At 36.8% G+C, this 26,700-nt stretch overlaps 1 protein-coding gene across 1 annotated transcript; it reads right to left on the bottom strand.

The window, feature by feature from the left end:
* Positions 1-2,928: 2,928 nt before the first annotated feature.
* On the bottom strand, positions 2,929-19,530 carry LOC149425051 (protein KRI1 homolog). The gene is made up of 11 exons (XM_089648770.1): positions 19,316-19,530; positions 18,825-19,124; positions 11,206-11,369; positions 10,858-11,018; positions 10,372-10,528; positions 9,129-9,341; positions 8,356-8,491; positions 7,568-7,668; positions 6,271-6,552; positions 5,015-5,184; positions 2,929-4,871 (listed from the first exon to the last, which is right to left on the bottom strand). The coding sequence occupies exons 1-11, from the start codon at positions 19,428-19,430 to the stop codon at positions 4,124-4,126; spliced, it is 2,547 nt and encodes an 848-aa protein (XP_089504896.1). The 5' UTR covers positions 19,431-19,530; the 3' UTR covers positions 2,929-4,123.
* Positions 19,531-26,700: the final 7,170 nt, after the last annotated feature.

Here is a 26,700-nt window from a genome sequence, read left to right as displayed (position 1 = left end):
TTAACACGTTGGGTGCTGAAAAAGCGCCTAGCTCGTATTACATAATTTCGCGTGGTGCTGAGAACGCGCCTAGCGCGTACGGATTATATAATACGGTAAATGATAAGAAAACTTCATGAGCATCGTTAGTTAGTTAGGAAAAGATGAATTTGTATCAGTTTTATTCTTTATTTAAATTTGGTGTAATTTGCAGCATCCAGTGAATGTTTTAGAAAATACGTCGCAGATAAGAAAACCTCATGAGCATCGTTAGTTAGTTAGGAAAAGATGAATTTGTATCAGTTTTATTCTTTATTTAAATTTGGTGTAATTTGCAGCATCCAGTGAATGTTTTAGAAAATACGTCGCAGTGAATGTGTTAATTGAAAGATCCGAAAAATGTATTAGGGTAGCTGGTAAATATATTGAAAAGGAAAAGTAAATTTGGATTTTTATTTCCACTAATTACCACCCCATTCCGTGAACTTAAAAACGTTCCCTCGTAAGTACTATCTTACCAGTTATCCTAAATGGTAAGGAACTAGATTATACCTTTTATTGGGAGCAGGCCCTCAGCAGAATATAATAATTGCACATTGTGTCTTTGTCTATATATATTAGGTGATACAATTTGTTTTATAATAGAGTTTAGAGGGTTTGCAAATTTTGTACATACTTACATACTTCGAACATTTGAATCCGTTCATATTTTATATCTGAGGTGTCAAAATCAATAATAGATCCTTTTGAAGGACTGCCTTGTAAGCCGGACAGTCTTTATCTCCGGACCGGTGGTTTGCGGGCTTGTGAAATCTCGTACATGACATGCAGACTGGCTCCGCTGCAGCCAAAGGGCATGCCTAACTGGTATGTCCTTCCCTGGCACAGTGCTCACATCTCGTCGTCTCCTTGCAGAATTTGTAGGAATGTCCTATCATCTGACACTTTGTGCACACAGTTAACCCAATGAAATCACGAACACCACCCACTGTCCAATCAACAAATATGCGTCCTTGCTTTACCAGTGCATGTCTAAGGTGTGTGGGGACCACATAGATTCTATGGCATGTAGGTCCAGTTCGGGGGCCAGCTAGATGACTGAGTTTACATTGTTTGATTGTTTAGTTTGTCTCCTCAATGTTTTCTATCCCATTTAGTGCACACTCGAGAAAAATTTCATCAGACAACTCTCTTGGAACGTTAAAGAAGATGACCCTTGGTAGCCTTTTTGTTGGGAGTCGGGCGCTATGGGTCACGGATCCGGTTACGATTTCTGACCTTAGTAGCCTCTCTTGTTCCACAGCACTAGCCGTATGGATAATGACGCCTTTGTTTATAATGTTTTTCACTCTGGTAATTCTCACTCCTAGCTGAGATAACTTCAGTGCTACCCTGATTATTTTTTTCGTTTCCTCGCTGTCTTCCATCGATGGTAATTTGGGAAAGAAACAAACGGATAACTGTGGTTTTCCTATGGGGACGGCCGAACGCGATAATGGCGGAGGTAAGTTCACTTTTTCCTCGCAACCTCAGCAAAAGGTTAAATCTATTTAACTGCACGCAAGGTAGGTACAAGAGGGCTATGCTATCAAATCTTTTCAATCAATATTAATTTAATCTAATTCTACCTTATTTGCACTATAGAAACTTATGTACTTGTATCTCTTGTTTACTTACTTACTCTCTAATGTCATTTCACAATCAAATGCCACATATATTTGTAATTCTTTTTTTAAATATTTCTACGATTTTAACTGTGACATGTTATCATTGTTTATGGTATATTTATACCGTTGATATTAAATAAATAAATAAAAGAGACTCGCCTCTGTAGCATCTGCCACTCTTTTCATCACCCGGCCAAGGTCTAATTCTAGCTGAATTATTTTGGATTTGAGTTGCTTGTTTTCCTGTTTTATCGCCATCTTTTCTGCTAGTATTACTTTGTTTCGCGCTTTCGCTAAGGCAAGTTCACCTCGGCAAGTTTCACTTTTCAATATAAGTTGACAAACAGATCCCAGGACGTAGGCTATATTATTGGCAACCTTCAGCTGTTGCTCCTTGGGAACCTTTGTGTTTCCCGAGGTACCTTGGTAGTGTTTTTAGGGCATTTTGAGTTTCTTTTAAAATTCCTGCTGAGTTTATGGAGACGAGTTCGGTGAAATCATCAGAATTGATTTGAACAGATTGCGACATGTTTTTAACAATAGTGCGCGATGATTGGTTTGACTTATAATTGATCACCAATAATAGCGTTGGAAAGTGAGGCATAATCGCGCGACCAATGAGCTCGCAAAGAGCTCACTGCTCTAATAAACATTCCACTTCACTAATGTCCGACAGAACGTAACAAATATGAAAATTGCACTAGATTTACCAGATAACTAGATAACACTCCCGTGATTTTATTATACGTAACATTTGAAACATGGTAAAAACAGTATTCCACGCTAATCCTTTAGAGATATCCGTTCCTACCTCATGTGGATTCCAAATCGCAAAGTTGAATGTTTTTGTAAATTGTACCATCTTAACAATGAAAATTGTTATAATAATGTGTTAATATATTTATAAAAATAGTCTATAATCTACCATAAGTAGTTTCCCCAGAATAGATAGTTATATTCAGAGAAACGATTTTTTGAACATTTCCATAAAGATACGTTGGCACTCAACATACTTGTTGAAACGAAGTGTGAAATTCCTATTCAAGTACTGTGAAACAATGAACCTATGATGAAATAATAACAGAACTTGAATAGGACTTTTACAATATTTCTCACCGGAATCATAATGAGGTATAAAGTTTTATTCAGTTACAATTATTAAAACAATTCACTCTGGTGGGCACCAAATTAATTTTTAAAGTTAAGTCACCTATCCACCATTCTCCAGAAAATACCCAAGTAAAGTCCAAAAACAAGTTAATTCAATAAAACTGCAGAGGAATATGAAGAATGCATTTAATAAAAAAAAATAATGCAAAATCTAAAAAATATCAACAATATTTAATTAGGAAATAAAATGTATTCTTTTTTAAAAGAAAATTATGGTTTATGATTAATCAAAATTCAGAATATATATAAAATGTATTCTTTTTTAAAAGAAAATTATGGTTTATGATTAATCAAAATTCACAATATTATGTATATTTAAATATTTACACAAAATTATTTGATGTAGAAAATAAAACTTAGTCCAGATATAATAAATGATGACATCTAATTATGTGTACTAGTTTGATGGCCTCCTTGTTGGAGGGGTAAGATTCTGGAACTACCAATCCCGACGGTGTGCAAGTAAAATTTATTCGATTAATTTATGTGGTTTCACAATTAACTGGCTGAAAGGGTAGTTCTACCTTTTACGCCGGTCCTACTTGAATAGCGGAAAAGGCATGGCTGTCCAATATTTTTATATAAAAATTTTATATCAATCTCTTTGTGCGGGTCCCAACTATAATATGTATATGTATTTAAAAATATGAACCAAGATTTCCCCATCAATTCTTGTTTTTTGTGTGGAAGAATCAAAAGGAAACTATATTTAAACCTGCATGTAGTCATGTAGGCAATAAATACATCCTTACAGTTATCGCACCAGAGATTCGTAAGTTTTTGTTTTGTCTGTAATGATTTGTGAGAAACGATTTTTGTTTTGTAATACGCTAAAATACATACATTTTTTACAAATAAAACATCACTAAATGGCCCACCACTGACATTAACTTCAGTTTACAAAACTAGGCTTTAATTTCAGAATGGGAATAATGGTGGTACCAGGTACTATTATGTTTAATTAGGACCAGGCAGATGCCTTTTATAGCTTTTTCTGATTTGCTGCTCTGCAGATACAGTAAACAAAGGTATTTTTGTGATAGTGTCAGAGTAAGTTAAAATATGCTTATTTGCTTGTTATAGAAACTTATTTAACAACTAATGTGACTTAAGTTTGTTGGTATGAGCAGAACTGTTTGAGCAATAACTGATGCATAAACACTGATAACTCTCAATCACATTTTGAATTCCCAAATTGTATATGACCAATGTTTCAATATAGCACCTATGGACAATATGGACATGGCTTCAAATGAGTTCACCTCAATAAGAAATTGCTTTCCTCTGCATACACAAATATCTGCATCTTAATACTTCTTGAATTTCATGAAGTTCTTGTATTTTTTAGGATTCAGCCCATAAGCTTTGAGGCGTCCATCCGAAAGGGTACTCATTGGATCAGGCTTTCTATCTTCTTGGGCATTATGAAGGTTTTCAGGTTTATTGAATTTTATCTTCTTGTTTTTATTTTTCTTCACACTTTGTTCACCATTATTCATTTCAACATTGTCTTGATGTTTCTTTTTCTTCTTGGGAGACGAGTCCTCACCTTCAGCTGGAGTGTCTTGCTTCTCAGATTTTCTCTTCTTACCAACTATTTCTTTAGATATTTCCGGGGGGGCTTCAGCTGTTGAATTAAGAGAGTCAGGCTTTTTCTTCTTGTTTCTTTTCCTTTTCTTTTTCTCCACTTCTGGTATTTGAACTGTTTCTTCAGAATTGAGGGGAGTTTCTGTAAATTCCATGGATTCATTTTCTAGGTGTTCGCTTTCTACGGACGGCTTCTTATCCTTTTTATTTTCACCATTTTCAGTCACGGAATTACCAATTTGCAGTAAAGGATTTTTATTTTTCTTTCGTTCTGATTTGGAGAGTCTTTCAGAAGTTTGTCCGTTTGCTTCATTGGATTCTTTAAGCTTTTTATTCTTTTCATTTCCTACTTGTTGACTAGTTGAGGCACCATTTTCAGAGGGATGATTTTTGTCTTTCTTCCTCTTCTTTTTGTTTCTTTTTCTTTTAGTTGCACTTTCCTCTTTTGGAGCTGACTGTTCCTCATGGCTGTAACAAAGTAATAAATAAAAAAAATGATCCTACATGTATTTTGGACAGGTAGATTTTTAAAATTATTATTTAGTAATTCCCCGACTTGTTTGGTTTCATAAAAAAAGCATAATATATAATTAGTATTTAAATATAATTACTCATTTTGTGGTTTGAAAAGACTGGGCAGAATTTTCATCTTCAACTGAAGATTTCGTGCTTTGGCCTCCAGTATTTTTTGATCATTCTTTTGTCTATGTTCCTGACCAAATTCCAGAGTTTTCTTCAAAGGATACCATCGGTTCAATTCATCATCATCCGCCATGAAGATCTGGAATAAATAAGATAATGTTGTAATCAGAGATGTGCAAAATGGGTACCCAAAACCATTTGAAATGCAAAATGGAAATGGGTCAAAACTTTTCCATTTGAAAATGCAAAATGGTTTTTAGAAAAGCATTTCAAATGCAAAATGCAAAATACCTATTTTCAAAATGCATTGAAAATGCAAAATAGTTTCTCAGGTCAAACAATTAAAATAATTATAGAATTTTTAAACAATTTTGTCATTTAATAATGGATATCAAAGTAGAACAAACATATTACATGATGGTAAATCCAAAAACACCACGACTACAGATTATGAGACCACAAAAAATTTGCGCGGGACTAATGTTGCCAACGTAAAAACATAGAAACTGCTATTGGGTTTATAAAAACAGTTTATTTTTAAACAAGTTCTGTTGTGTAATTATTATTACGCGTGACAGCTGTTTCGCCCTCTGAAGGCATTATCAAACTGTTACGCGTAATAATAATTACACAGAACTTGTTTAAAAATAAACTGTTTTTATAAACCCAATAACAATATTATTGAATAAATAAAAAAATAAAATTAAAATGGAGTTCTACAAATTAAACTCGATAACAATAAATAGAAACTGCTATCTAACATTTAATATTACAGCGTCATGGCCCCATGTTCAGTATTTGAATCAGTATTTTTTGTAATGGTATCACTCAATTGCCAGGGCTCCTACCAAGGAGCAACTTGACAAATGTAAATTATCTCTCATAGCGAGGTAGGACCGACTGATATTTGGGGCTTATGAAAAAAGGATGAGTAGAGATAGTAGGAAGAATGTTGCAAAAAAGCATTTAAAATAGAAAATGCATTGAAAAAAGCATTTAAAATGCAAAATGCAAAATGGTTTTTAGAAAAGCATTTAAAATGCAAAATGGAAAATACCCATTTTGCATTTCCATTTGAAATGGATTTATTTGAAATAAAGCACATCTCTGGTTGTAATACAAAAAATAATAAATACATATTGCTAAATACAAATAAAATTGTAAATTTGTGACAACGTCAAATGTGATGAGGGTTAAAATAGGGGACATTAGCATAAATGATTACCTCGGCAGTGGTAAGCCCGTAATCAAGAGCAGGCACTTGTCTGTACTTGAACCGGCAGGGCATATCTCCTATGACATCCTCGCAGTCCAGCTTGTAGTACTCATCGAGGTACTGCGAGTAAGTCTGCTCCGACTGCGAATCAAACGTGGGTTTCTTGGTCTCGAGGGCCTCCACCAACTTGCCCTTCTTTTTGCGGCGTTTTCGTTTTCCTTCAGTCGCTTCTTTCAATTCTTCCAGGAGCGTTGTTTTGCCGGCTGCATCCGGATCGTATTCACAGTCCATCTGAAAATAAATAAATTTAATAACAACATCTTTATGATTATTGTCTTCGGTATTACAACACACACCTGGAGCGTCCTGGCTCTAGGAAACGTCTCATCTTCGACCTGTCTCCTGCTGACTTCCTTCATGTATTTGTACTTATATGGTAGAAAAAAAAATGATAATATTTTTATGAACTTTTTTTTACGAAGATTGATGATGTATGTAATACATCACAAAATCTAAATCTTAGGATAAGATATACAGTCGATTCCGCATCATTGGTACACCGATTTATTGGGACAGCCGGTTATTTGGGCCAAAACCCGAGGAACAGAAACCAAATAAAGAAACTAGTACTAATTTACTTCAGTTATCTGGAACACCATACTGTTATATTGGGTCAAATTCCAGTTTGAAGTCGATGGAAAACATGTCTCAGTATACAAATTTTAGTTAATAATATTTAATAAAGGTGGGCATGCAGTTTGCGGCGTGGGTGAGGGGAGGGAATGCGCCGTGCTATGGGAGTTCTGAGTTCGTTCGGCAGTAATACGGTGGACTTCAATCACGTGGCACGCCGGCTGTTCTCCGTCCACCGACATCCATCAACACAAATTTTTCCAGTTCAGAGTTCACTGCCGAAAGTGTTGGAAGTCATTTTTTGGGTTACTTTTATTAATAGTAATAGTAAGAATTTATTCCGTCAAGAAACATTAAGTCATATTAAAATATGACATAATGTTTGTTCATGATTTTTCATTTATTTGTAACTTATTTGATTATTATATTTTTTCATGTTCATATGTATATATTTAATTAATTAAATAATTATTTTTCAGTAATTAAATATACATATTTTATAAAGTTTAAAAACACATTCGGCAGTACTCGAATAAGTATATAAAAAAGCTCACAAAGTAATAAATGAAGTACCTTAAACTTCACTTATTTGGGAAAGCCGCTTATTTGGGACAAAATGTTTCCCGATCAAGCGGAATCGACTATGTTAGGATAGTATAATAGATATTCTTACATTGAAATGTTCATCTTCACAATGCAGTTCCCCAGCAGTGGTAGTGGTGCTGGTGCTTGGCTTTGGTTCCGGCTCATCAGCATCCCAGGCATCCCAGTCATCTGGATTAAATTAATAAATCGCTATAATATTGAAGATTGCCAACCTCACATGGGAGAGTGCACCACAAAAAAAACATATTTTATTCCAAAGGAGCAGAGACTGATTGGAGTATTTTTGTGTTGGAGCGCAAAGATTTAAAAAAAATAATTATTAATATTTTTTTGATCAGCCTTCATTGAGCTATTGTATTTGCGATTATTGCTGCTTTATATTGCGGTGTACCTTTAAAATATTGCGAAAATTGTCAGCTATGTACCTATATTGTAATATATTATGAAGTAAGGAAGGTCAGTGGCTGAGTTGGCGTTGCGTTTGGGTCCCACCCAGGCGCTGTGGTGGTAGTAGAAGATTTTCAAATATTGTCAGGTTATTCGTAATCCGGGAATGTTTGTCTTTCTTTTAATATAAAAATATATTTTCAGTTTGACTGTCCTAAAATGGGAATTTCTTAGTTGGACAGTCAAAGTTTATATATTTTCTTACTTCGAAAACATAATTTTTCTTAAGTTGGACATATAGAAAGAACGACAGATGACAGGACACCAAAAGTCATGACTATGTGGGTGTCCCAGTGTAAGCGACCCAGGAGGAGAGCGAAGAAGAGGTGGATAAACTATGTATGTATAATGGATTTATTTATTTTGGAGATTGGAGCAGGACAGGAAGGAGTGAGGAGCGAGTTTTACCTAGTCCTAATTCATCGTCCATGTCTGGAAACTTTGGTTTCATGTTATCTTCATCTTCATAATAGCCTCCGTCAAACAATTCTTTCATTCTCCGATCATGGGTGTCAGGATCAAAATCACCTTCAATGTCTTCATCCTGAAAATATAAATATTTTTTAAATAATGGTTTATATTTTTGCATTTGAAACATTGCCATTTTAATGATCCAAAAAAAAGAAATATCTCATTCCAACTGCATTTCACAATACAACGTTTACACATTACATTGGTAACAAATATTTAAATGATGTACTTGACAATTATTTAAACTAGGCAAACTTTGGTAGTTTATAAATTATTTTAGCAACAATTTTATACAGTATTATTAATAATTTATTTATTTATCGTTTCTTTACATTGCATCTGTTTTTTAAGTTATAATTTTTAACCTCACTAGGACAAGCCTGTGTTGAGGTAATTGAATTGGAGGTAAGTGAATAATTGAATTGGTACATTGGCAGATAATCTATTTTTGTTACATAATATTTATATTTTTTGTATTTTTTAACCATTGTGTATTTTATTATTGTTTTTGTTGTAATTTCTCAAAAAAGATATACTGCATAGAATGTACAATTCCCTTGGGCATCTAAAATAAAATAAATAAATATGCACTGGAAAAACAGATAGAAAAGAAAAATGTTTACGTGCAACGGGATACGAATTGTGAAATTCTCAATTTTCCATTAGATATCTAATTGAGAGTTTTTAACAGATTAAATTAAATATTATACATTAAATGCCAGTTGGTCGTTCCCAGTAATTTCCTTCAGTTTCTCAATTTTCTCCTTAATCTCCTTTAGTTTGTGAGCTTTAAGCTGTGCAATCTCTTCCTTCTTGCGCTTTTTCTCATCCACCTTCCGGTCCTTCACCTCCGCCCGCTTCTTGGCACGCTTATCGTCCTTCCTCCTCAGAGAGTGCTCCAAGGTACGCGGATATCGCTTTATCTGAAAAATATACAAAATAATACAATTTTATATAACAGGAATTTATTTTCTCTCGGTAGACTTCAACAATCTTTTTTATTGAACAATTGAAAAATTTGGGATAAACAACAAGGGAATCCGCAGACGAGAGACTTTAGTTGCGGAGACAGTTGCGTTGCAACAGTTGCAGCATGAAGATCCATTAACCTGTTGAAGGCCAGAGCATAAAAACGGTTGGGAGCAATTGGGACTCTTGTGCGGTATTCAGATAGATATAATCATACCATTGGTTTAACCTGTTGAAGGCCAGAGCATAAAACAGAAAAATATTTTTTCATAAAAATCAAAAGTGGAACCTAAAGTTTTATTAGCCCAAATGATGCTGATTTTGTTTTTCATACATTTTTCAAAGCATTAAGGTCAAAATCGCATCGCAAATTATTCTAACAAGGATAATATTAGAATGCTCGCATGTTCTCCGGAGACCCATCGGCAGCCCACTGGTTAAGGTCTATGGAGGTGCACACATGAGAGACTTTTTAGTTGGGATACTTTCTTTGAATTTGTATGAATTTTGGAATAGTTTTCCAACTTTTGTCGCGACTGAAGTTTCACGTCTGCGGACGCCTTGAGGGCCAGTTGTTTCACAGAATTTGAACAACTCATCAAATTTCAAAGTTATTTTCAAGTTCTGTGAAGGTTCTATTCAAGTTCTGTTATTTATGTCAGTTATATGAAACAGCTGGCCAAAAATGATGTGATAATAGAATTTTAATACAGAACTTGAAAATTAATTTTGATGAATTGTTCGAATTCTGTGAAAGGCCTGGCCTGACTTCTTGTGTTATTTGATGACAGTTAAATGGATATTTCAAAGCTCATGGTGTTGCAAGCTTAAAATAGTTGTGTTGATAAAAATGAAAGATCGAAAAAGCTGTGCTAATTCATACTGTAGCTCACTGTTTGAAATATTTTGCTTTCCAACAGACTTCTGCTTTAGTTTAAACATAGATAGATTTTTTACAGAGGTTTTTATTTATCATTGTCTCACAAAGTCTTGGTCCGGTTCTTCAAATCTGAAGTTGAATTTATGCTCAAACTCCGCCTGCTCTCCAACAAGTTTCTCATCTTCTGAGAATTCTTCATCAGTGTCTTTAACTATCTCATCGTAGCTGGGAATCCTGTTTTTGCCAGATGTTTCCTTAAACCTAAAAATAAAAACTATGTTAAATAGGACAAAGCACTTTCTTCTTAACTCTTTTACAATTCAATTTATTGTGTTGTATGCATTATATAACATACATACCATCCTGCAACTGGAAGTTCTATTGTAAGGCTCTCAGTGGTATATAGCAATCATAAACTCTAACCACCGGATTAACAGTAAAGTCAGGAATGTTGTTATGAGCACATTGGGTTGTCAGGATTACTACCTGATAGCAACCGTATAAACGTAAATAGTTCCTAAGCCGAGCTTATTAGACCTTTTCACTAAACATAACATAACCTACCTACGTATATATTCAAATGGACTTACCTCTGATTTAAAAAATAATCTCTCAAGAATGCTTCATCTTTTTCCAAAAGCGGATTTGACCAGAAATCTTTTAAAGGTTTGAGATCTTTCTCGTCAGAGTCGTTGGTCAAATGAGTCACCTGTCCAGCTATCCAATCCCTGTAGCCTTTCTCTTCTTCTTCCTAAAGGATTAATTAAAAATACATATTAACCATACAAGGTTAATGAGGCTGCAAAGCTGCGCATATCGCAAGAAGAGAACAAGGAAAATTAATTTTGATATATTTACAAAAAAATTGTACATTTAAATTAAATTAAAAAATTGTACAATTTATTTAATGAAAAAAACAAATAATGTGATGTCAATACCTCCTCCTGTTTGGATTTGATCTTTTTACTAAAGAGACCGCCTATTTCTTCAGAATCATCTTCATCCTCATTTATTGCCGAAGAGAACATCTTCTTGATCTGCTGCTGCTCCTGTACGTATGATGGGGAAACTGGACGTTCAGTGTTGTCTTCCTCATTGTTTTCTACAACATTTTATATTGTTTAATTTTGTAAAGTTACAGTATAGTTGTACGAGTCATATAAGTTCTATATGTATTCGTTTTTTTACAAAATGATCCGAGTATGAGATCTTGTTCACATTTTTGCGCTCTACAAGACTAACCTAAAATTCAGTTTCAAAAGACCCCATATCATGACAAAAAATGATGTCAATCAAAACTCAGGGTGAGACACGAAATCTGCTATATCGCTAAGAGGAACCTATCAAAACCCGCTTTATTGGATTCAACCAATGACGAGCCATTATTTTTCAAAAATAAAATATGGGTCACCGCTGTCATGCCATGTGCTTACAGCCACCCAAGTATTTAGCTGTCCCGTTTTTTTTAAATCGATGTTACAGAGAAATACGGAGTGATTTGTGAGAAAATGTTGTATTATCGCTAAATAACAAAGTCAGGAAACTAATGTGAATGCCTAAAACGTGGAAAGTTCATAAGAATCGCCAACAAATGTTGAACAACCCCTTTTTTTCCAAAAAACTAACACAAAATATGTTTTTAAGAAAAATATGCATTCGATTTTTTCTAACCCGTAAATAATTATACCAGGACTGGTTCCGAATCCTAAAAAAATGTCTTATTAACAACTTATTAAATAACAAAATGATCGAAGAAGCTTCTTATTTTAAAATTGTAAATTCGGAGTTCGTTAGTAGCAAATTCCTGAATCTAGTGAACATAAGAGAACCTACTCGACACTAGGCATAAGTACCTTTTACAATGTCAACATTTACAAATAAATTTAGAAGCAAATTGGCCAGTCCCTGACCTACATAGTTTAACAAACGAATATATAAATATTGATATATATTTTGAACATACTTATTCCATGTTTAAATCATTTTTTTCATGTCACAATATTATTTCTGATCATTTTAGATTATCTTATTTTTATCAAATTGTAAACAATTGTTAATAAGTAATTATTGTATGCAACCATTGTATGTTAATTACTAACATTTGTTTAAAAATGAGGAAAGGCAGTCTATTTTTTTAAAACAATAATGACCTTCTAGCATAGCTGTATATTTTGTATTGTTATAGTTCGTTTTAATTAATGACTAAAGAAAATTCCTTATTCAATGGTTTTAATAGTTAAATAAATTTAAAAGTTAAAATTTTTCTGGTCTCTCGAAAACGCATTGAATCTGTGGACATGACCTGTGATGTCACCAGTCTCAAAAAGCCAACGTTTTATTTTTAATCGGCGCTGTATTTTGTATGGAAGTTGAGGTAGAACCAGAAGACATATCCAAACACAACCGTGGTGAACTTTATAAAAGGCACCGGGTCACTGTTGATTTACCTCCAAAAAACAAAATTCTATTGAAATCAACATTATTTTTTTATTATCTAGCAAATGTTTAGTGAAATAACACGTCCAAGTGGGTAAGCGAATGTGTTGTGATAAAATTTTTATTTTAATTATTTTTCTATTTTTTTTAGCTTTTTCATCCAGATATACATACAACCACAAATTTAATATCCCCTCCCCCTAAAATTCATAACTATAATTGAAAACAACTAAATTGTTAATACTTAACTTTTATCCATAATGCACTTGAATATGAGATAAATAAAAAATGTATATCGAAAGTGTTTTCTAAGGATCATATTTATAAGACAATCTGTCACACTGTGAAAGACATATACTTAAGAGTATAGAACGGTACCAGTCGCATTTTTACTTATTTTCTATCGTACTGAACAATAATAACAATCTGCTGAAATGATCGATATCAAATGAAACGTCAAAACAATATCTACGTTGGATGTGACTTGCGCATGTATGTCAAATGCATAAAATATCAGACAACAGATAAAAGGCGGTCTACATAAAATGAGGTCTATATAAAATGTGGTCTACATAGAAAGCGGTCTGTGGCAGGATTAGATATTAGCGATTCCTAAATGAAAATCTGAAACACAAAAGATACGGTCACATCTAGGACTCAAACCCAGGACCCTTGCCTTGCCGGGGCACCGCTCTACCAACTGAGCGAATGGGACCCTATCTCCTTCGGTCAAAAAGTTTTTCTTTAAAAATAAATATGGGGCACAATTCTTCAGAAAACGTAAAAAAGAAAAATTACTGATTTCCTTTTATATCTGAATGGTGATAATTGAATAAAAATTTGGAACACCCATAAAATGTCTGGATTGGAATGTCATGCATTATCTAGATGCGAGTTTCTGAAGAAGCCATATCAGGTCAGTTCAGTTTCAAAAGCCCAAGTGAGTATCAAAACCTGATATATCTTTTATTTATTGAAGTTAATTAAAAATTTCTACACATACATTAACCTTTGGAACGCCGAGCTGATTCTGTGTTTGTAAATTGTACCATTTTACCAGATAATGTGTTTATATATTTATAAAAATAGTATTTAATATACCATAAATAGTTTCTCATACTATAAAAAAATATTAATTTTGTAAATATTAAAGAAAATATGAAAATTTTATCATATCTTCCATAAAGCTAAATAAGTGTTTTTCACAATAAAAAATAAAGAAAACAAACTACAAGAACTGCATATTGACGAATGACGCAGTAGTAACTTTGTTACTATTTTTAAACGGCTGCTCTTTGTGAAACGAAAAGCAAAAATCTCATTGTTTACTTTGTTAGATTTATTTTAGTAAGCTACAAACATTTTTACTGTGCTAAATCCAGTGAAAAAATGCTTGTTTTGAAAGTGGGAGCGTTTTGTTGTACCATATATTAGAGAATGCTTTATTATATATAAAATAATGTATGTAACAAAAAAAAATTGTGCCTATCGGCCACAGCACTTCCGGCACTCATTTTTTTTTTTTTTTTTTTTTTAAAGTCGGAGGCGGTTTACTTACGTTCCCCGCGAGCACTTAGGCCATAGGCCCATTGTACTATCTCCCATTTTACCTCATTCCCTTGCCAGTAACCCGGTCCCTTTTATGAAGTTCACTAGGGCTGTCATTGGATATGTGGCGATGTCTTCTGGTTCCACACTGTGTCTTCCCAGGTATCTGAGCCTTATTCCCAGCAGAGCGGGACATTGGCACCATAGGTGAATTGGAGTCTCTTCCTCCTCTTCACATTTCCTACAGATGTTGGTGTTTTCCACTCCCAACAGTTGCATGTGTCTCCTGAGATGGCAGTGTCCCGTTAATAGTCCTACCAGTTCCCTCAGTGAGTTTCTGTCCATATCGAGTAGTTGCCTGGTTCGGTTAGGGTCCGGTCCGTTTATGAGTACTTTAGATTGCCTCATTCCGGGTGCCTTCTTCCATTCCTTCCAGTGTTGGGATTTGACCCACCTCTTGATATGTAGTTTGGTGTGGCAAGCTGCTACTCCTACAGCCGGCTCAGATCCCGCAAGTGGTGCTTTCGCCCCTTTCCTTGCTAGTTCGTCAGCCCGCTCGTTGCCCTCAATACCTTTATGTCCTGGTACCCAGAGCAGGGTTACTTTATTGATGGTCGCCAGTTCTATTAGGATAGTCCTGCATTCCATCACCAGTCTGGAGTCGCATCGGTTACTTTCCAGTGCCATTAAGGCCGCCTGGCTATCCGAACATATGTTTATGTTCTTATTTCTGTACCCGATACTCATATTCTCCTGTGCGCAGGCTAAGATGGCTTTCATCTCAGCTTGAAACACAGTGCAGTGCATTCCTAGAGGTATACTGAGTTCCCTCTTAGATCCCTGTAGACAGACCCCGGCCCCTGTTCCTTCCTCCATCTTGGACCCGTCTGTGAACCAGATTAGTTCCTGTTTGGAGTTTGGACCTGGGACCGAGTCCCATTCCTCCCTTGTGGGGTACGTCACTTTAAACAGCTGTCCGAAGAAGTATTCGGCTTGCTTGCCGTCCTGCTTCATCCCAGCCGTCGGACTAATTGCCCTCAGTCTTATTCCTATCTCCGTGTGACTGTTTCTGGGCAACTCTCCTCTCCATTGGCCATTGCAATGTAACCTGTAGGCTGCCGCCATCGCCGCCCCCTCTATTTCTATGTTTAGTGGGGGTAGGTTCAGCAGCACTCCCATGGCTAGTATTGGAGTGGTTCTCATGGCTCCTGTGATGCTTCTGCATGCAAGTCCCTGTATGTGATTGAGTGTGACCATCACTGTTTTCAGTGTTGTTCTCCTCCACCAGACCAGGGCTGCGTGCATGATCCTTGGTTTTACAACGGCTGTGTAAAGCCATTGCATCATTTTAGGTTTGAGACCCCACGTTCTGCCGCAGATTCGCCTAGTTGCCCACATCAGAGCACAGGCCTTTCTGCCTACAGTTTCCACCTGGTTTTTCCAGCTCAGTTTGGCATCTATGATGACTCCGAGGTACTTAACCGTGTCAGAAGGTTCTAATTCCTTTCCATAGAAGGTTGGATTGCTCCATCCTTCTAGTTTCCTTTTACGCGTAAAGATTACTAGTTCTGTCTTGTCTGGGTTGACTGACAGTCCTGTTTCTTCACACCATTCTTCCACTGTTGCCAGTGTTGACTGTATAAGGCCTCGGGTTGTGTCTGCATCCCAACACCTTATTATGGTTGCAATGTCATCCGCATACCCTTGCGTATATAGGCCCCTGTTGTTGAGTTTCCGGATGAGGTTGTCCACCACCAGGCTCCACAGCAAGGGTGATAAGACCCCTCCCTGTGGACACCCTCGTGTCACCAGCACTTTGATGCTTACCTCACCCCTTGTCACCGTAAGTATCCGGCCTGAGAGCATGTTCCTCAGCCACCTTCTGGTGGTTTTGTCGAGTCCATGTCTTTCTGCCGCTTCATCAATGGATTTAATAGTGGTGCAGTTAAATGCTCCCTCTATATCCAGGAATAGCCCTACCGCCAGTTCCCCAGTCGCTTGTGCCTGCTCCAGTTTGTACACCAACCTGTGCAGTGCCGCGTCGACTGACTTACCTGCTTGGTAAGCAAATTGTAACTCGTGGAGGGGCTTCTCTTTCAGTGCCCCGTCCCTTATGTGCCTGTCCATTAGCCTCTCCATTGTCTTCAAAAGAAATGAGGTGAGGCTAATTGGGCGGAATGCACCTGGTTGGTCGTAGTCAGCTCTCCCCGGTTTGGGTATGAACACTACCCTTGTCTTCCGCCATGGTATGGGGATGTATCCGAGGGCACAGCATGCCCTCAGGATCTTCGTCACCGGAAGTAGGATTGTATCTAGTCCCCTCTGTAGAAGTGCCGGAAAGATTCCATCCTCTCCTGCGCTTTTAAAAGGGTCAAACCCTCTGATTGCCCATTTAACTCTGGAGGGAGTAACTATTTTAGCCGCAGTGTCCCAGTCCTTACCTTCCCGTGTAACTCGGGCTGGTGGTGGACCGGTGTCATCTGCTTCTAACTTTTTGTAGCCGGGAAAATGTTTCCCCAGCAGTACCTCCAACTCCTCCTCCCAACTGTTGGTAAATCCTCCATCAGATTTTTTGAATGGGCCTTTTGCTGCCCCTGGGTCTTTTGCAAGAATTTTTTGGATTCTTGCAGTCTGTGGGATGGTTTCCACCTCCCCACAGTATTTCTCCCAGGAGCATGTTTTGGCTTTCTGGATTGCCACCTTGTACTCTTTCTGGTATTGCTTGTGGGCATCCCAGTTTCCTGACTTTTTGGCCTTGTTGAAAGCTTGCCTTACTATTTTCCGTAGCTCCTGCAGTCTTCTGCTCCACCACGGTGTTTTGTCCCTGGTACTTGTCTTCAGAGGGCAGCTATTTTCGTATGCCCTTATCATTGAGTCCCTCAGTACTTCTACTGCGTCCTCAATTTCTTCGGGGCAGCCGTATTTAGCTGGGAATCTTGTCATTCCTATATTTAGTTCCTCCGAGTATCTAGTCCAGTCAGTTGCTTTTGGGTTCCTATATGTGTCGGTCCCCGTTTTGCTTGTTTCTCCCTCTAGTTTAAATTCTATGTGTCGGTGGTCCGACAGGGATGGTTCGTCCGAAACTCTCCATCCTGAGACTCTCAATGTTCCTAGGGTCAGGTCTATCACCTCCTGTCTGTTACTTATAACGAAGGTGGGTTCCCTACCTCTATTAAGAATCTCAAGGTTCACTGTCATCAGGTATTCCAGGAGGTCCTGTCCTCGTTTGTTGATGTCCGTACTCCCCCACACAGTGTGGTGCGAGTTAGCATCTGCTCCGAGTATCAGTTCCCTGCCCTTCTCCCTGCAGTCCTGGATGAGTCTCGTTATTTCCCTTGAGGGTGGTGGTTCCACAGAGTCATAGGGCATGTATGCTGATGCCACAACTACTTCCCTGCTTCTTTGGTCCAGCGTGACCTGTAGCTTCACAGCCACTAAGTCCCTACTGCAGTGTTCGGGTAGCAGTGTGCCAGGTATCCCTCTGATGAGAATACAGGCCCTGGGTCTGTCCCCCGACTCGTTATAATAGAGTAGACCTTGGTTCATGTTTAGTCCTCTGACCTTCCCCCTATAAGTCCAGGGTTCTTGGATCAGCGCGACGTCCACACTGTCCCGGGTGACTCTACTGCTAAGCACTGCAGTCGCTGCCGGACTGCGGTGCAAGTTTATTTGAATGAACTGTAAGTTTTTAGCCATTACTGCCTAATCCTTAGGTCATTCCTCCTATTTACGCTCCTCGGTGTTAGGAGGGCGCACCGTGAAAGTGGCCTTCCTTATCCCGACATGCGCTATTTTCCAGGTCCCCTGATGGTCCCTGCATTTCCACGTCTGGATCCCCTGGGGGATCCCGCCGCGTTGCGTCCGTCGGGGTTCCTTCTTTACGGTTCCCAGAGGGCCCCTCAAGGGAAGAGTCCACCAGGGTGGTCCCATCTCTCCTCTCCACTTCCTCTTGGTTCCTCAAAGGCCCCAAGAGGGATGAGTCCACCGAGGCGGCCTCAACTCCTCCTTCCACTCCCCCTAGGTTCCTTAAAGGTCCCTCGTCAGTGTTGTCTTTGTTTTTGCAGTCCATATTTGGTCCCACGAGTATCTAGGGAAATAAAAGGTCCACCCCAGCAGAGCCCCGAATGCCGGGGTAAGGTCTGTATACTCCGAGATGCGACCTTGTGTCTCGGAGGAACCGTTCGTGACACTGTTCCCCAGTGTCATTCAGCCGTGGGCACGGTATCTCACACCTTAGCTTGGGATGGCTATTGCAGGTCGTGTTTCCACTCCCTGAGCGATGGGTTCGCCACACTCCCTACGCTATCCGGCACTCATGGTAGAGTTATGTGCTTATTTTTGCATTATTATTACTGTCAAATCAATAAAAGACGACATAGCGACACACGACGTAGAAATGTGGCCTAAAGCATTCTGAAAGTTGACAAGTACATTTATATCGAAGAAGAATATCCAGTTCCCACATATGTGCCAAACCAAGTGACTCGCAATGCCATTGACATTTCATCCACAGTAAGAGTGAGGAAGTTATTAGCAAAGTATATATTAAAAAAAAAAAACAATGCAAAATTACCTTCATCGTCACTGAACTTTCCATGTTTCTCAACAATTATTTTTCTGTTGTAGTCCCGAATTGTGATTGGCTTTTCTTTGTCAGATTTATTTTTAGGTTCTGTGGCTCTATTGGGTACAGATTCCTTTTCAAAGAATCTCACATTCTGATCGTAGATTCGTGGATCTTTCTTCTTCAGACAGGACAAAGTTTTGAAGAAATCTCGTTCAAACTCTTCAGTGAAGATTACTTTGTCATCGTCGTCCTCAGAACTGCTGGAATCCTCTGATAAGACAGCATCCATGCCATACTTATTTTTTACTAAAAATATATATTATAGGATATTACAGATCTATAATTATAGGATGGAAAGAGAGTACATTTATATTAGAAAAATATAGATTTTTTGCAGGAAAATTGGAGGCTTAAATGGGAATATAAGAATAATTGTGGTTCTGGGAAACTGGGATATTTTGAATGGGTTAAAAATGTATAATAATTAATCTTGTTACATTTCAACAACTCTTCTTTACGTCGCAATGTGTTATACTTCTTGGCATATTCAGAATTTGATTTAAATGTTACTTCATTATCTGATTCATCGTTTTCAAATAAAGGTTTATCCATTTTCTTTTTAAAATTAGTTGATCAACGTGTTAAATGGACTGAAATGGACCACGCTTCCATCAAACTTCAAAAGTTGACATTTGACAATCAGCAATCAACGAGAAAAATGTCCATACTGTCCATAGATGACGAACTGGACCATAAACAAAGCACTCTCAACTGGACCATAAATAAACCACTCACACTGGACTAACCATAGACATCTACATAGAATCTCATTTTTTTATATACAACGATATTGTTATTTAATTTATAAAAATCAATTTATTTATAAACTGCTGTTCAATTATAATTACGCGTGACAGCTGATTCGCCTTCAAAGGAATTCTTCTTCCAGAAGGTGAGTATATGAGGTCACAAGTGGAAGAATAATGTCTGTAGTGGTCGGATGACATTACGTTATGTTTTATTGGCCTCTACCAAAACGATGCTTATCAATGGGAACAAGAAATATTTAAAAATAAGTTGCGAATATTCGAAAATTATTTATTATAATTTTTTGTAATCATTTGTTTATTTAATTATTATTTTCATAAAAAATAAATTTAAACAATCACAACCATGTACAAGAAGGATTAAGGATTAGTATTTGTATTTCCAGAATGAAAGATACTCTTACTATCATCCTGGTGTAAGACCATCATTCAAAATTGAAACGTTGCTTGAAATGGCTTTGGCCGTGTTTGGTGACCAGATCTGAAATGCCAGGTACTTCTCCACCTTCCTCTTCGCCATCTCCTTCCTCTCCCCACTACCTTCAGCCACACAAAATACCACAATTGAGGATGCCATAGTGGCACTGGCCCCAGACGGTTGGGAGCAATTGGGGCTCTTGTGCGGTTTCACATAAAAAAAGTAATGAAATCATAAAAGAGTGGACACTTGACAATGAAACTCCCAGTGTCAGATATCTCAATGTTATGTTTAATTTATTTTTTAATAGAGATTTTGATTACGGTAAAAGTTTAAAAAAGTATCACTTGGTTTCAACTTAATTACCTGCCACAAGAAACATCTATTTATTTCGATTGATTTAGGATTCACTATTAATTATAAATTAGGAATTCCAGTCGAATTACTTACCAAACTTGACCGACTTATCATCAAGGCGCATAGTGACTGATTTAGTTTGTTTTATCAAAATAGCGAATGGAAGATTAGACGCCATGGCTTACTTTGTGTGTACCCACGCACAAGACAAGACAGACTGCTCGCTATGATGTTCCAAAGTCTGCTAATAACTGCTACACAAACTAGGTAATAAGTATAGTTCAATCGATGTTTACCGCCACCACTCAGTGACCAAACTAAAAATCAATTTATTATAATATTTGTAACTGATCAACAAAATTTATTTTACTTACATGCACACTTTATCTTTATATAAATCTTTCTATGTTCCACAAAACTCCCAATCAGGCACATGTTTGTTGATTACAAAATTGCTTTAGAACAAACTGTTCTTGTTAATTCTTATACTAAGGTTAAGCTATGTTCTGTATAATACCCAATTCGGCATTATAAAGGTTTGCTAAATACTAAAATGCTCAACAAAAAACATTTCATATTTATTTTACTGACATCAACAATGTTACTTAATATTTTTCCGCTACTACCTTCATCGTTATACTAAGTACCTATCTTGTCTTTTTATTATTATATATTATTTATTGAACAACTATTACTTGAATTTACAACACTCTCAACGATAACTTGTATTGTACCTGCTTAAATTTTCCGTACTCGGCCTATATAATATACACTCATTATTGTACTCCTGTATCAGCGCTGTAGAAATATTTAGGAAAGTTCATTTTCATGTTCAGGTTTTATTTCGAATATAATGTGGCAAAAATATTTGATTAGAATTTTTTCACAAAATAAATAAATAACATGCTTTTTATTTTATTTTATTTTTGATTCAAATTTTATGTGACACCTCACAAGAGAGCCCCGTATGTACATTGTAAGTTCAGGGGAGCTATGTCGCCACCCGGTTGGGCAGCGTTGTGAGGGCCTGAATGAAAGGATTTATTTATTCGGGTCTTGAAGAGGCCTAGATAATATGAATTAGGAAAATATATGCCGATAGCTCGTTCCACATACTAGCCGTCGTACACAAAAACGAGTAGAAGAAGCGACCCGTTCTCATGAAGCCAACCTCAACTATGTTTCCGCTCGTATACGACGAGTTTCACTCACGTGCACCGATGCACCGGGGATCAATGCTGCTAGGTCCTCAGAACAGCCTTCATTAAAATACTTGTAGAACAGACTCAGCATGTCCTCATTGCGCCTGTGCATTAGAGATGGCAATCGCTCTGTTAAGAATGGATTGTCTCCCTTCTTTACACAGAATCACGTAGGTTTATCAAGTATTGTGGGGCTCCAGCCCAGAGGCGGCGCGGGGATTCGCCACATGCGACCGAGCTGAGCCTCCGCTTTTTGACTCAGCGCTGTGGATTTTGGACTCACCGAATAGCAAGCGGAGGTTGCCGAGCAACGCCGATCCTACTGAGCATTAATAAACCCTACTGAGTTTCCCCACACACGATCCTTATTCTGAGCCGGATCTTCCCTTTTTCTTGGCCGAATCGCTTCCCTTTAATCCGCTGGATCCTTCCCTTTTCTAAGCCGAATTCCTTTCCCTTTTAGTATGTCTGATCGTCCCCTTTTTCTCTCTAATAGTCAACCGCCACTTTACAGGAAACATGTCAGTTAAATCATGCTAAAATATGCGTGCTTCTCTAACATTATTTTTATTTTGGTTTTTCTGATAAATTAACTAAAAATGGCTTCGATGATGTGTACATTTAAAAAAAACGATGTTCCTCTCACCGCGGTGCAAGTGGTAGTAGTAGTCCGGCAATAGTCCGGCTAGAGTGGATAAAGTATCTCACTTCCAATCCGGCCCGCCACGCAGACGCGTCCACCGCCAGGACCTGGTCAAACCTCTCTTCATGATTACGGACACCTCTGCAAAGTTACCAAATTTAGCTAACCACTTGGGTTGGGGTGACCCATAAATAAACCAATCACGGGTGACCTGTGGGTGAGGTTTTGAGGAATGTTTCCCGGGGCAGCGGTATATGATATAGACACCTAAAACTGTCAACAAATATTGTAGACACAAATATGGCTGCGGTCATGGTTAAGTGGCAAAACAAAGGCTGATATTAGAATAATTACGTTGTATTACAGGTATATTTTTACTAATGGCGGTTCAGACGGTGCGATTTTAGTTGAACGACTTTTATAGAACAAGATTTCGTTCAGACGGTTCAGTTTAACTCGAACCGATATTGATAATCAAGATGGCGTCAACTGAAATTATTCGTGCGTGCGTGAGTCTAAGAAGAATTGAATTAGTGCATGTAATACTATTTGGAGAGAGATAGCATTACAATATTGATAGATACTGAAGAATATCGAAATAATTTACGAAATACGGGTAAACAATAATACGCATTTATATATAATAAAATTATTTAATTTCAACATAGTTACTACTGAAAGCAAAAATTTAAGTCAGTAAACCGCAGAAGAGCTCCAACTGCTGCCCACCGTCTGGAGCCAGTGAGACTTTGGCTTCCCCAATTGGGGTATGTTGTGAGGCTGAAAGTAATGGGGAGAGGAAGGAGATGGCGAAGAGGAAGGTGGATAAGTTCCTGGCTATTCAGATCTCATTTCATTTCAAGCAACGTTTCAATTCTTAATGGTGGTCTTACACCAGGGTGATACTAAGAGTATCTTCCACTCTGGAAATACTAATACTTATTCTAAATCCTTCTTGTACATGGTTCTGATTGTTTAAATTTTATTTCCCACGTTTCCCATTTCTAAAATAATATTGTATTATTCGCATTCTTATTTTTAAATATTTCTTCTTTTTGATCCCAAAGACAGGCATCGCTTTGGTAGAGATCAATAGAGCTGAACATTATGTCATCGGACCACTACAGACATTTTTTCACGAAGATACCATGTTCCTAAATATAAACGTCTTCTTTCGCTAGAGGACGCAAGGAACTAAAAATCGCAAGCGAGTTGAAACATGCATTCAGACGTGTCGATTCAGTGTAAAACTCGAACGATGACTCACACTTGAACGGCAAAAGTAGACGGGCTTTCAACTTTGGTCGCTCAACTAAAAATTTGATCAACTCTGTTGAAAGGGTGTTTCCACTTTTCGATTAGCTTTCAGTAAGTGTCATTCAACAGAGTGTTGATTAACTAAAATCGCCTTGTCTGTATGGTATATTAGATGATGTTAAATATGATCAAAAACTATGTTGAAGAAAAGCGCACTTTCAGCAATAAAAAAAACATATTTTGATAAACACTGTTTTTTGAATACCGCTTGATGTTGAAGTGAAAAATTTTCATCTTTATTTTTTATAAACAGATATGCAGGTAAACAATATTATTATTACACAGTTCAGCGAACACTGTAGATTGTAGCTTTCTACGGTCAGGATGAATGGATGTGTGGGCTTTATGGAATCCATCCGCCTGCGCCTTGTAAACGGCTAACTTGTTCCTCGTTCCTCGTCGCTCGTCTACCATCGCCTTAGACAGAGCCGCATTGGAGCCGCATCTAGCTCAAGGCGAACGCATGTGGCCGAGCGTAATATTGCTAGAATAATATATCATCTTTTTAATAATGATATTTTTTAACTCGTGCTCTTACTTACATAATGTGTAGGGCGGAAAATTTGAATTCCTGTATTTTTTATTATTTTACTTAAAAAGTAGGTGCTAAAATGACTGCCCCTAATTTTTATCGTAGTTAGGTAGGTACCTATTTGATTAACTTTGATTACGTAATAAAAAAATTTTACCTACCAAATATATTTGATATTGCGAGAAATTTAATATAATTGAAAATATATATAGGGTGTATCCTATTTAATAAAATAGTGTCAGCACGCACCCGAAATGTTCGGCGATTCTTATATTTGGAGTAAAATGTATGATGTTATTTTGCTGTCCGATGATATTTTTTACGTGATACGCGCTGTCTCGTCTGTCTGCATAAATACCGCTCGTCTGTTACCGTGCTGTTGGAAGAAAACGGGGTGCATAGGTAGGTGCGGGTGGTAAGGTTTTTATATATATTCCCCTCTTATATATATAAATATATCTTATACATTGGACATTCGAGGGTTAATAGGGTTGAAATTGTTCCCAAAAGGTTTTTTTCCTTCATGCAAGCACTTTTATTTCATTTCAATTTGAGCTTACTTTACCAATTTACCTTTTTTACTATGCATATTTTTTTCTAGTGTATTTTATATACCCGTAGACGCCTCAACGCGAACCTGAACATCGACCATGGGCTTCAGCCTTGTATGGCCGTTGAATACAACGCGAACAGCTGTTCCCACGTAAATAGTCATGAAATAATATAAAATATTCGGTTGCTATACATAACGTAATGATAAAGAATGAGTAGGTTGGCAAGTTCATGCAGCATTTTTGTTTATTTTGCATCACATCTTAAACAGTTGCAAACGTATGTTAATGATTAAAATTAGTATGAGTGGACTACTCAGAGGTACCTATATGGTAGAGTTGATATTATGACGCAAGAAGAAACGTTAAGACATTTTTCAGCGACAGCAGCAGCGCAGCGCTCGGCATCGCTTACTCAATGTGCCCACCTTTTTATACATATAGCGCGGTACAAAACTGTAGGGTTGTGAGTCGTGAGCTGCCACATTGGAAATTTAGAAAAATAAAGAAGAAAAAAACAAATGTTGTTATTATTATTTATTAAATAGAAAAATTCTTTGAAAAGTTCTCTGTTGTTCACTAAAAAAATCTTACATATACCTAGGTATAATGGCCAGACATAGAACACCTGGAAATATGTATGCTCCTAGATGCGAAACGAAAGCTGCACAAAACCATTACAAAGACCCAAAGCAATTTAATAATTTACCTGATTTAATTATTGCCAGTGTTTTCAGATATATTCCACTGTCATTTAAATTTAAATTAAGTTCTACAAATTAAACTTGATAATAATAAATGTATTATATTAATTTATTGTCTGATATCTTAGTATTTTACTGGATATTTTTGTAACTATACTTGCGTAATTATTTACTAAACTATAATTATACTGTACCTTTATTATTTTTAAGCATCAATAGTTAAATATATTAGCTGCCCAGTTAGACCCAAGAATATTTCTCTATTGACTGGATAATTAAATTTGTTGATTGAATGTTATGTAAGATATTATTAATTGTTTAAAAAAATTATTTGATTGAAGAATCTAATTAATATGTTATTTTAATTGATACTCTATAAAAATGGCTAATAATGATATACTGGGTACCTACCTAAACGCAGATATCTCTGACATCACTGGGAGTGTAAACTACCAGCGTCTTTCTTTCTTATCTTACGATACCCGCCTTGGCAACAATTTCGAAACTTTTAATTTTAAAGGTAGTCATTCCACGATTTGTAATTTAAAAAATAATCGTACCTACCTAGTCAATCGACCAACTAAAGTCAAGCAAAAACAAATCTCTACTCTCTACAACTTGTCAACCAGTCTTGTCAAGCCGTCAAGCCATTAATGTATTACCTATACTCAATATTAGTCTATGCATCAAGCAGCTGATAATACCTATAATACAGCGCCATTGAGGTTTTTACTAGCGCCTAGCGCCGCTTGGCTCATGGCCGGCCCTGTATGAATAGGAGGATGAATTACATTTGTGATATTTTGGTTCTTGTTAGGAAGCTGAAGAATTAAACAAAAAAATTAAAAGTAACATCTTCGAATGCATCGTGCATCTAAATTTAAACGGAATTAATAAAAGTCGCTCCGCACCCAGTGCCTATCTGTAGATCTGCATGTAATGATACATTTTTAATTAACATTTTATTTTATTAATTGAATGAGAATGTATCTAATACCTACATAATAGAATACAGGGTATTTTTTTAACAACTTTGGTTAGGCCAGCCCTAGCGAATCGAATAACGATCAGCTGCGTATACTACCAAACTTGCAGTCAATCCATGACATTTTTAATAAAGAGGATGACAAAAATTAATTACTTAATTAAGTCGGAACCTACCTAAGTATTTTAAAAACATCGAAATAATTACATTATTACCCATTATGTTACGTTATTACATAATAATAAGTGTTTTATTATCTTATTTTTTGTAAAAAAATAGATATAATGATATACTCATTGGGATCTCCCGTGTTGAGGATTTCATTAACATATTATTAAAATTTGGT

The sequence above is a fragment of the Hesperophylax consimilis genome, chromosome 3, assembly GCF_061612785.1.
Source record: "Hesperophylax consimilis isolate HC1 chromosome 3, BYU_Hcon_1.0, whole genome shotgun sequence".
NCBI classification, from domain to species: domain Eukaryota; kingdom Metazoa; phylum Arthropoda; class Insecta; order Trichoptera; family Limnephilidae; genus Hesperophylax; species Hesperophylax consimilis.
Note: the sequence above shows the minus strand (reverse complement) of the source record. Positions and strands in the feature narration are given on the sequence as shown.

Excerpts from the sequence above, each read along its gene's own strand:
- LOC149425051 (XM_089648770.1), bottom strand. The coding sequence starts at position 19,430 with ATGGATAAACCTTTATTTGAAAACGATGAATCAGATAATGAAGTAACA. Across the intron at positions 8,492-9,128 it reads ACGACCAACTGGCATTTAAT|GATGAAGACATTGAAGGTGA; the intron begins GTATAATATTTA and ends TTATATTTTCAG. Across the intron at positions 7,669-8,355 it reads GGACGATGAATTAGGACTAG|ATGACTGGGATGCCTGGGAT; the intron begins GTAAAACTCGCT and ends AATTTAATCCAG.